The 12,519-nt window shown below is 37.2% G+C and overlaps 1 protein-coding gene across 1 annotated transcript; it reads right to left on the bottom strand.

Annotated features, from left to right (window-relative positions):
• Positions 1–197: 197 nt before the first annotated feature.
• On the bottom strand, positions 198–11,776 carry LOC144658106 (uncharacterized). The gene is made up of 13 exons (XM_078518478.1): positions 11,460–11,776; positions 10,106–10,223; positions 9,917–9,949; positions 8,494–8,520; positions 7,417–7,473; positions 7,182–7,289; positions 6,841–6,876; positions 5,805–5,917; positions 4,890–4,944; positions 4,531–4,711; positions 2,800–3,056; positions 1,900–2,006; positions 198–411 (listed from the first exon to the last, which is right to left on the bottom strand). Exons 1-13 carry the CDS (start codon positions 11,597–11,599, stop codon positions 198–200), a joined length of 1,446 nt encoding a protein of 481 aa, XP_078374604.1. The 5' UTR covers positions 11,600–11,776.
• Positions 11,777–12,519: the final 743 nt, after the last annotated feature.

Genomic DNA, 12,519 nt, shown 5'->3' with positions numbered 1-12,519 from the left:
TCCCTTCTTGGCTGTAGTGTTTTAGTTTACTTAATATAATTTACAAAAAAGGCAGAACTGATCATTGGTTTACCATTACATTAATTTCATTACATAAAGATACTTAACATTACATATTTCATTTACTCAATACCTTATCAGTTACCAGGAGTAATTCTAACACTTTAAGTCAGTATATTTTTCTGGGTTCCTTCTAGCTAAGGCATGTTAGAGTTAAAAACCTTGGCAAAACATAATTGCTGGTTGACTGGGGTATACTCTATTGCCTTGTCAATAATGTAAAGAGTATCAATCTCTAAGTTAGTTTTCTTTCCACTCCACCACGTTCCAATTTGTGTGTTTCCACTAATTCCTTGATAAGCATTGTTAGAGTTGTCTGCGATGTCTATTTTGCCATCAATGAAAATTTTCCTGTAGGGATTAAAAAAAATCTGTTTGTGAGAGAAAATGATGTCAAAACTCATCACAACACTTTATTCAATAATTAAAAATAATAAATAAAAAGAGTTTGGTCATGTTCTTTTTGGGATCAACGGTTTTAGGTTGGTTGCATTGATTTTTTTTTTCATGTTCTATTTGAAAAAACAAACATGTCAAACAAGCAAAAAACAAAGAAAAAAGAAAAAACATTTCCAGTTGATATACTTTTTCAACTGTCATCTAACTAGGTTGAAACAGTTGACTTGGTTTAGGTTTTCAAAAAACACTTTTTGATGACAATGGTAGATCAATATTTAACAATCTGTTCAACCAAATCAAGCTAAAAACAGGTTTTTTCAATAGGACACCAGAAAGCTTAATCAATCCCAATTTTAAAACACAACGAAATAAAATGCAACTGAATGCTTATCAACTGTTTCAATGAAAACCAGTTGGAAAAGTGGTCTATTAGGACAAGACACTTCAACCAGAACTGGTTGTGGTTGAAATATTTGGTCCCACTTAAGGTGGCTGAATACAGTCAGTTTTTACGTGGCTCAATAGCGCGCGCTACGATTTTCTGCTTGACGTCAAGCAGAAATTTTAGTCCGAATTTTAGTCCGCTCGCGCGGACTAAAATGGCGCTAGCAACTCTGAACAGAAACGAAAAAGAGTTCCATCTGTTTTACCGCGCTTTACCAAATTTGTATACGAAAAAAAATTAAAAAAATACTTTCAGATAGGTCATGAAACCTGGGACGAGAAAACAACATGACAAAATGGTGGATAAACAACCGACAGAGAAGTTCTAAATCTGTCTTTCATTATCGCTCGCGATGAATGGCGTCATATTAGCGCGCGCTCGCACGCGCAATTTGATTCGCTTCGGAGGTTGTAAAAGCCAGATTTTGATCCAGATTTTCTCGAAAACCTACCGTACAACCTATTATGAAACTTTCACAATTAAATTTAAGGGGTGAACAACGTCCACAGCCAAAATTTTGAAAAAATCTGTAAGACAGATTTTGAGCTATTTTAAAAATCGGCAAAATATCACAGTTTCCTATTTTGCGAAAAATCTGTCTTACAGATTTTTTTATTATTTTGCATGAATGATAATTCAAAGCCAGTTTCTTTTTTCTGAAATTTTGAGGTAGGGTCGTACGGGTAGATTTTGAGAAAAACACCGTTTAAACTACTAGTGCCAGTCCCCTCTCAAGCACTCGGCCGCCCATTTAAGCTGTTTATTAGCATTTTTATTTTCCAAATATCGCATATGATGGTTTTAGGATGTAACAAATAGTGATAAGAGAAAGAAAAAACTTTTCTGGAGATTGTACAAGAGAGTTGAAGATTGCACTGATTTGCCCTCTCAAAACTGTATTAAGCCACCTTAAGACGTGATATTACTGTACTGTTGTAGATGTTTAACCTCTTTCTTTCTTTTTTTAGTGTGTCACTGTGTATAAGTCCTCTTACCGCATTTTGTTACTTTTTTTCCAAGTCCATGTAACTTGGTACCACTTGTCGTAATCTAGGTCAGCATTCCCCTCGATATCACTGGAGTAGAATCCATACAGTACTTTCTGGTGAAAAATGCAAGTTAAAAACATCAGCAAAGAAACATTTCTTTTCAATAGCATTGACTATAACTGACAGTCACATTGCTCCTTAGAAAGATATTCAAGAGTGACATAAGCTACTAGAATGATGGATGAAAATGTGGTGCACATTGACATGGCATCAGCAGCTAAGTAGCAACATGTATTGAACAACAAATTGTAACGAATGTTAGCCAAGGGTACACTGAAGCCATATGACTGATGTGATAACAGGGAATTTGGAATTCTTTGCAATGACATGATTACAACAGATTGCACATAATCAGAACAATATTTCCATAATAAATTTATAATTTATAAAATTTAATAAATTTTGACGTGTAATTTTGCGATTATCTATTAAGAAACCATTGTCAGTGATTGTCAGTCACAACTACAGGGCTTGAAAGGAGTCCCATCCTTTCATCGAGGGCAAGTTAAGTTTCCTGCTGAGCAAGTAACTTTGTATGCTTACTTATTTCAATGCCAAATGGGCAGGGGACCCAGGCTAGTCCATTTATACACCTGGGTGAAGAGAGGCAAAAGGAGAGTAAAGTCAAGTGTCTTGCCCAAGAACACAACACAGTGTATTCTTGAGCAAGACACTTTACTCTCTTTGGAGTCCAGCACACTAACCATTAGGCCAATGCAGCTCCCACACACTTTTCTGAAAGCCAAGGTTGGAATTCATGTTTTTCAAGCCCTGAACTAGTATTTATTTTACAACAATCTTAAAAATCACAATGTAATCCTTGTGCTGACATCTGTAAGGTAATACCTTATTTTTCAGTCCAAGATGAAACCCCTGATCATTTGCAGGTGTTCCATCTCCCAAAACAGGATCCTCTTTGCTACTGCCTAATATACCATCATCACGAAACTTAATCAAGCTCATAACAGACCATTCATCGCCACTCCAGAAACCTGCTGGAATGCCATATAAATTGATGTACTCCAGTTCTTTAAGCTGGACTGCCTGGCCCATTGTACTTTGAGTGTATTGAGTGAAGTTCCGTCCTGCATTTTGTTTGTACTCTAAAACAAGTGGAAGTATGAAATTTTAAGTTCATCATCAATCTGTTTTAATACAAAGTCTAACTCACAGTATAATATAATAATTATAAAATAATATATAATAGTATTTATTATTATTATTATTATCATTATATAATATATTACTATGGTCTTCCTAAGAGTCCTATATTTAACAGTTATTCCACGAGCATGTGTTGGATATGAGATGTTATTAAGGTCATTGCCCCGAAATAAAACTGAACATAGATTTTTAACCAAACTTCGCCTACTGGTTTATTACTTTAAGGGAACTTTAATTTTGAAATAAAAAAGGGGGGTCACCAGATTCGTTTAGGAGCGGGAAGACCTTGTATATTTCATATATTTCCTTTAAAAATCCTCTGCGAGTACTAGCAAAGTACACGTTTTTAACGATAATTTATTTTTTAAGCACAAGAATTGATCTGTTTTCATTTGACAGAAAGAATTTGATCACTACACCCAAAATATGAGAAAAAATTGATAGGTCACCAGACTAGTTTACGAGAAAGCGACACTTGACTTCTCTCACGGACTAAGCCGCATAGAAAAAAGCCGCCATTTTGTTTATGTGCGCGAGCAAATTACGCGTAAAATTCTGCGCAGTAAGGATGCGCAATGCAATACAGGGCAACGACCTTAACAACTAACAATGTCTTTATGGTATATTACAATTCCTAAGTTTTCATTGGTTAACAGGAAACAAGCTGGAAGCTCAAATATTGCAATTCTCTGGGCATTTTTAATAAAACAGTTATTCCACTCGCGCTTGTTGGATATGAGATCATTATAGCCAACTTTTCTCCAACAAGTGCGAGTGGAATAATTGTTTCATTTAAAACGCCCAAAAGAATTGCAATATTTGAGCTCCCCAGTTTTTTTTTGTTGACGCGTATCAGCTACCATATTTGTGGTCAATTGTATATGAGCTCATATACCATTGCCTGTTAACCAATCAAAATGCAGAAATTGCAATATACCATTGCTAGTTTTTAATAATTACATATTAAATTACACTAATTGACTACATCAATGATTTCTGACAAGATTTTGCTGCTGCTTTTTTCATTATATGTTATTATTTATAACGTAATAGGGACTACATGCTCTCCAATGATTTGATGGGATAAAAAAAATCCAAGGAATGTCAGCCTGCAGTTCAAAGAAGATTTGCAGGAACCAAGCCAAATTACTCAGTGTCACTTAGTAACTTGAATTTAATGTATCCAAATTAAGAAATAATCCGTTAGTATTGACAGCCTGAACAATATTATTGATAATTAAAAATCAATAATAAGCATCCCTGTAAAATGAAATTCAATAAGGAAAAAAGGAATCCAATAATTTTGTTTTGCTTGGTGAAAGAAGTCTTTCTTTATTGCAAATTATTTAAGCAGTTCTTAAACTGAGCAATCTGGATTATAATTTCCAGCCTGACTGTAAGGTAATATATTACCTGTTGTCATGTTTGTGTAGTTCATGTTGGGACTGAGGTTAACAAGCAGATCCCCATTGAACTGGAGTAAAATGCCAAACGTTGAGGTTTGGAAGGCTTCATGGTTCATCCTTGGCACATTCAGTTCTTCACATGAACTATCCTGATACCCCAGCTGCTGCCAACCTAACTTGGTGCAGACCTTGAAAATGTGATTGAATCAGTGCAACTAAATTAAGGAGTAAAAGGAATGTCATTTCAAAATCTGGGTAGGAATGGTAGATTTGCAGTTCTGTAATTGCCTGGCATACAAGTTCTCTAGTTACTAGAGCTTAATAAGTACACAATACAAGTTTAAACAATAAATGTGTTACGATTACCTGAAGATGTCCTGACATGAACCTAACTGAGCCATGATCACTGGTATTCTTGCATCTGAAAAGAGACGTTAGGTCATTAAAATTTTAAAATGAGCAACCTTCCTTATAAGATTTGCACTCTTATATTCTTTGTTATTCTATTCTTGTCAGAAATCAAAATGACATTTTGTATGTTGTCAATATGACAAGAAAAACATGTCAACAAAATAGTGGCAGTCTAATTAGTACATGTTAAGCTTGTTTTAGCAATAGGTGACAAAAAATGAGAAAAATTAACAATGGGATGTAGAATGTACCAGTAAATTTATCTAATGATCTATTTACTAGCTACCTTTAGATCTGACTTAGAGTACAAGATAGAAAATGAGTTAAAGTTTAATTTGGAATTTCAAAACAATTGTATCCCCCGAACTATAACTCTTTCCTGTTGCTGACTAACACATAAAAAAAGGTTAGGGATAAGATTGGTGTGATAAGTGATTATAGGAGGCACACAAACTTGATTTGAAAACTTGTACTCGTACTCAATTTCGTACTCGTAGTCCAATCTAAAGGTCGCTATTATTTGACTGACACCAGCTAATTAATTGGAGAGAATTCTGAACATTTCTCACATCAGCTGTTCAAACCTATGACCTTCTGAAGTCACACCAATTAGATGCTCTACCACAAATCATCACTGTATATGTAGCTGAGCGTCTGACCAGTACCGGTATGTGGAAATTCATGGTTTAGCTAACATTGGATAAATTTGGAAATTTTTTCCAACATAGCTTGTGGCAGTCATCGACTAACTCTTTCTTGAAGTAGTTACTTATTATAATGAGCCAAACAAAGTAGAATGATTTCTTTCCTTCATTTGCTTGAATAAGCTGAGTCATAGTTCAAGGATTATAATTATATAAAAGGTTCTACCTCAAAGTGGTCTGATTGAGGGTATTAAATAAAGGGCCAGCTGGGCCTTGTGGTCCACTGTCACCTTTTGTTCCATTTACACCAGGAGGGCCCTGAATTCCATCAGATCCATTCTATAAAGAACACAACTGGCAGGAATTACTTACAGATATCACATGTATGTCACTGTAATTAGTATTCAGCAAAAAACAACCTCTCAATACCTTACTCGAACCAACAGTTGTTTCACTTGTAGTGCTTCAAATGCTACAACTTTACCCCTTTTTTTCACACTTCCGATTTCTTGAAACAATTCTGTCATGTTTTGTCAGCAATGTTATGCATGTGCATTAAAGGGAGGGACCCTGTCTTGCGATGTTGAAATGTAGTTTGTGTGGCAAACACGCTTGTGCGTCCTGCTGAATCTGACCTTTTTAAGAATCATCAGAGGGTTTCTTGGTATTTAACAAATTCTTATTCCTTGGATGTTCGAGAAATCAGGATTCTAATAATTTATTATGAATTCCTTGCTTCTTCTACATCTTGCTGTAGTAAGCTGGCATTACCTGGCATTGGGTCACTTTCCCACCCAGAAGCAACTCTCCTTAACTTAAGTTGCGCTTCCTCCTATGGAAAACACAATCCTAGAAGCTCTACATAAATGTACCAGTACATTCATAATAATAATAATAAATAATAATAAAATATTTATATAGCGCCAATATCCTAAAAGTTCAAAAGCGCTTTACAGAAGTAACGTTAAAAATATTAAAAACACTATTAAAAAAAATAAATATAAAAATAGTTAAAAGGTTACAAAAAATGCTTAAAATCTTAGACTAATAAAAAATGTTGCTAAAAAGTTATAAAAATGCTTTTTTAAAAAGGAAAGTTTTAAGTTTATGTTTTAAAAGGGATACTGAGGAGCTGTTCTTATTGTCAGAAGGTAGAGTATTCCAGAGTGTAGGAGCTGCCACGGAGAAAGATCTTGCGCCATATGTTTTCAAATTGTTTTCAATAATCATTGGTACTGTTTATAATCAGCTTTTTCACTCACCTTCCCTCCAGGTCCTTGAATGCCTGGTTCACCTTTCTAAATGAACAAATTTTGTAATCAATATTGAATTAAACTGAGATACCTGATATGACTAATGATACACATTAAAGCACAGATAACACCACAAAGTCAACATGTTAAACAGACTCTCAAAGTCCTTCGATGCACGGTTTAGGAAAAGAAACGGTTTAGGTATGTCACTCTCGCGACTTTGTCACTCGCGGTCGTCGCCTGGCGACTCGCTGCGCGTCGCTTCGCCACGCTTTTCGGCTCGCTTCCCTCACCAATAGAGGGCGACTTGGTGCAAGTCTACATGTTAAAAACAAGAGGGAGCAACTCACCTGTCCTTTTGTTCCATTAAGGCCTGCATCTCCTTTTGTACCTGTTATGCCCTGGATCCCTTTTTCTCCTTTTTGTCCAGGAGGTCCAGTAACATTAACAGTCCCATTCTAAATTATGGAGGTGGGAAAACAATGTCATACAATCTTAGTCATATTTTCCAAGTTGTTAAGTTTGCCTCAGTTAAAAAATTAAGCCAGCTAATTTCATTTGAAACTAAGCTGTTTAGAATATTACCGTAGACACTATCTGTCCTGGCGGGCCTGCTTCCCCCTTTTCTCCTTTGCTTCCATTCTTGAGCAAATGCAACAAAGAATCACACAATCATGTTAATCTATGGTAATGATTCTTGTATAGCGCATTAAATTTTACAAAGCTCAATGGGCTTCACAGTTGGAGTTACAGAACGAGATTGGACATCAGCATATTAGGCACCTTTGGCAACTGCAATCCGTCAATGTATATGGTCTCGTCCCACCACCCAACCCACAGATTCAATTGAATAGGCCAGACCACCACACCAGGAAATCTGTGCCCTACTCTTTGCGTTAAGTGTGTTAACATCCCCTGGTGACCATAACACTGAAGATGCAGGAGACGGGGCCTACGGTTTATCATCCATCTACATCTACATTTATTAAGTTGATAAAATCTTGTAAGACATCACATCAACTATAAATAAAAGCCAAAATAAATACAAGAGAAGAGAAGGCTAGAACATCTAACCATTTGCAGATGTCACTGCAAAGACAGCACATTCCCTGAATGTTGGTTCGGTCTGGGAGTCGAACCTGAAACCTACGGCACGGCAGTCCAGCACTCTACCAACTGAGCTAACTGGTCAGCGGTAACAACATAATCTATTTCTTATGTCTGGTCTCAGCAGACTTGTGGCTTAGCTGCTTATTAGATGATCCACCAACCGACTGATGGAATGACTGATGGATTGACTGACTCAGAGACTGACAGACAGTCTGACTGCTGCACTGACAGACTGATGGGCTGCCTGCCTGCGTGACTGAATAAATGAATGATGGATGGCCTGGCGGACTGAAAGTCCAACCATTGGACTCACTGTCCCACTTGCGTCTGAAAAATATTAACACTTACAGACATGGAAACTTAATTTTGACAGTTCTTGCATCTGGGGAAGTGACCTGAAGAAATGCACTGAAAAACTGTTGAATTTGGAAATACCCAAAAGAATTGAGTGTGAGTCCTAACTTCCATCCCTGTATATATAATTTTTGTTTGAAAATATAAATACCCGGTATATATAAAAGTAAGACAATAATTCAAAGCTTGTTTACTTACTTGCCCTTGGATTCCTGGATCCCCTTTCTTAAAACACAGAAAAATACAGGACGAGTTATTATATCATTGTTGATAAATGTAAAGTGAAATGGCAACTTGGATAAAGTGAAGTAAATGAAGAAGTGTTCTCAAGTTGAAATCTCGGAAAAAAGATTTTTTCCGAGTACCCCCAACGGGAGTTGAACCCATGACCTTCCAAGATTACCGGTTGGACGCTCTAACCACTGAGCTATGGGAGACTCGTGGTGAGCGAGGTCATATACTAGGTTCTTATGTGTGACATATGTCCTGCCATATCTGCAAGGCTCAATATGTCAAAATGATAAATGTGGATAAATGTAAAGTGAAATGGCAACTTGGATAAAGTGAAGTAAATGAAGAAGTGTTCTCAAGTTGAAGTGGATAAATGTAAAGTGAAATGGCAACTTGGATAAAGTGAAGTAAATGAAGAAGTGTTCTCAAGTTGAAATCTCGGAAAAAAGATTTTCCGAGTACCCCCAACGGGAGTTGAACCCATGACCTTCCAAGATTACCGGTTGGACGCTCTAACCACTGAGCTATGGGAGACTCGTGGTGAGCGAGGTCATATACTAGGTTCTTATGTGTGACATATGTCCTGCCATATCTGCAAGGCTCAATATGTCAAAATGATAAATGTGGATAAATGTAAAGTGAAATGGCAACTTGGATAAAGTGAAGTAAATGAAGAAGTGTTCTCAAGTTGAAGTGGATAAATGTAAAGTGAAATGGCAACTTGGATAAAGTGAAGTAAATGAAGAAGTGTTCTCAAGTTGAAATCTCGGAAAAAAGATTTTCCGAGTACCCCCAACGGGAGTCGAACCCATGACCTTCCAAGATTACCGGTTGGACGCTCTAACCACTGAGCTGAGACATATTGAGCCTTGCAGATATGGCAGGACATGTGTCACACATAAGAACCTAGTATATGACCTCGCTCACCACGAGTCTCCCATAGCTCAGTGGTTAGAGCGTCCAACCGGTAATCTTGGAAGGTCATGGGTTCGACTCCCGTTGGGGGTACTCGGAAAATCTTTTTTCCGAGATTTCAACTTGAGAACACTTCTTCATTTACTTCACTTTATCCAAGTTGCCATTTCACTTTACATTTATCCACATTTATCATTTCGACATATTAAGCCTTGCAGATATGGCAGGACATGTGTCACACATAAGAACCTAGTATATGACCTCGCTCACCACGAGTCTCCCATAGCTCAGTGGTTAGAGCGTCCAACCGGTAATCTTGGAAGGTCATGGGTTCGACTCCCGTTGGGGGTACTCGGAAAATCTTTTTTCCGAGATTTCAACTTGAGAACACTTCTTCATTTATATCATTGTTGTTGAAAAATAAAAAGTCTTTTTTATTTGTATATTTAAAAAAAAAAAAAAAAAACATAAATACCTCTCCCTTAGTGCCGGCAACTCCAGAGACATTCTACAAAAAAGATCCAAAACTTTTATTCACACAGCAGATATAAAAGAATACAGTAGGCATGCCAAAAATAATACAGAGTATCTGCTCTACTTTTTATCAGGATGTGGAAGGGTCTTATCTTCACATACACTCAGTGGTTCGCTCAGCCCATCTTACCAAGACATTTCCTCCAATAAACACTTGTTTTCCCTGACCAGGTTCAAAAACAATGTCACCATCCTCGCCAGCTTTTAAAACTAGGTTTCCATCTTTGGTAACTATTTTTGGAGGATTCCTAAAAAGACACAAACAAACATACCAGTAATAAAATTGTGTAACAATGCTAATTGACTGTTAGTTTAGCATCTTAAAAAGATAGCAGCAAAACCATTGGAATGCAGAACATTTTTTTATTTTACTATATTTTTTATTTTGACCTTTTTCTTCCAGATTTTTCATACTGCATACCTTCCCTAAGTTTTTTTTCTCTATTAATTTTACAGAAGTATCTTTTATGGTTATACAAAGAAAAATAACCAAACTCCTCAAAGATTGAATGTATGGGGTTTACTCTTCTTCAGATAGCCCATTTAAAAGTTCCAAAGGTAGGTACAGCTGCAGGAGGGTGCTGAAGGTGAAGGGGTGGGAAGCAAGGGAGGGAGGATTATTCCCATTTCCTAGCCCAAATTTTGCCCAAAACCTATTTTCCAGCCTATCTTTTACCCAAGTCCCAGCCCCATTCCCAATTTTTTTTTAAGATTTCAGTCCCATTGACCCAAATCTCATTTTCACAATGAAAATTTACCTATATCCCAGTTCCCATTTCCCCTGTTTAGGCAATTAGGCCCCTCCTGTAGAAATGCATGGTTGCTTCAAATTTGTTTTATAATTCTAACAAAATTAACAAAATTGATTTTCGTCAACAAAATCAAGGTTAAACCGCGATGTTAGCGAAGAAAATCGATTATGTCACGAAAGGGAAATTACCTGTGAAATCTGTAGTATGAAATATGGTGTAAACATTCACTTGACCCAGGTTGACCCTTGTAGGGACCGCAGGGATTAACTTTGTACAATGTAACATTTCCGCAGACCTCAGATGACTCGATTTTCGCTTCTTTGCGTTATCAGATACGGAAAAACAAGCTACACGAGGAATTTGAAACGTAAAATCGAGTTTTGCAAGTATTGCGGGAGTTATAATCGCCTCTTTCGAAAGGCAACGAAGTAAGTGAATGAATTCAACCCATGATTGATTTTACGTTGTGCTCCCTCTTGGGGAAAACAAATATCGTTTACAAATTCCCCAGCTAGGCTAAATGTATTTCTAGCCCTACGCAACCTTCCCCGTAAAGACAAAAGCAAACTGAAAATACGTTAGATTAGATAGCATCGAGATAAAAGCCTCTCAAAACAACATATTTCATGAAGACGGTGATGGAGTCTTCATGTATACACGTGAACGCAGAATTCGCAATTTGCTGTCGCGAAGACCAACAAAATTATGAAGCATAAGGTACTCAGAACTTACCTTCCGGTAAATTCGGCAAGGCAACCCAGTAACAGGGGAAGAAACGTGTAAAAGAGGAGTTTATAAGCCATAATTTGTGTCGTTTTTAAATGGAGACCGGCGGCCGCGTGCAGAGTTCTGGAGGCAGGGGGCGTTTCCATTCCACGACATCACGATAGGATACCGGAAGTTTGACCTTTCACTTTATCCACTTACAGTGATGTTGTTTTTTCCTTGAAAGGTTGACGTAAAAGACAAGTGAGAAATTCATTTGTGTTCAGTGTACATCGATCATTCATGTAGCTGGCACGAAGTATTTTTATAAGCAGATAAACGATAAATGGACTCAAACTACTCAAACTTTGTAGTTGTTGGGGGATCATTTGGCGGGAAAAAAGCGGGAAGCCGCACATCGGCGCGCACAACCAGGCGGAAGAAAAGCGCGGGAAAGATCAAGAGTTAGGAACATGCGAACATGCATGTTCATTTTATAGACATTATAGTGAGAGGTTTACCAGGCGCGTACCTGCCTTTAAGCAAATAAGCACCGGCTTACAAGTCGTTCGGACGGTATAATAATTTTTTTAATCCCTGATATTGTCTAACTAATTAAGTCAGCTTATTTTTATGTCAAAATATAGCAAAAATGTCAGTGAATTGTTTCATTCCGGCGGGCCATACTTTTGGTCAGATTCTGGAAATAAAATCCTGCGAAATAGTTATACTGTCTTCCTAAAGATTTCATCATCGTCGTTTGAATAGGTCGAATAGGTTTTTATAATAAGCGATAAGCGTTTGTTAGCCCGCTCTTCTGCTCGCTACGCTCGCGTAATAAACCCCCCACTTGGCCTGGGAGCCTGCTCGCAGGCTATTGTTTGTAAGTGAATTTTTAATACCAAACACATGTTGTCTTTATATATATATATCTTTTGCTTCGTCACGTCACGAGAATTTAAATCCTTATCTCGTTGCTATATTTGCAATTTACAAAAAAATTGACTAGAACCCCTGCGTACGTAAACACTATAAGTTATAACTATGGATAAACCAGGACGTATTTCTTTAAGAGCCTACGGACCGG

This window comes from Oculina patagonica, chromosome 1 (genome assembly GCF_052425735.1).
Source record: "Oculina patagonica isolate OP01 chromosome 1, crgOcupat, whole genome shotgun sequence".
Classification (NCBI taxonomy): Eukaryota; Metazoa; Cnidaria; class Anthozoa; order Scleractinia; family Oculinidae; genus Oculina; species Oculina patagonica.
Note: the sequence above shows the minus strand (reverse complement) of the source record. Positions and strands in the feature narration are given on the sequence as shown.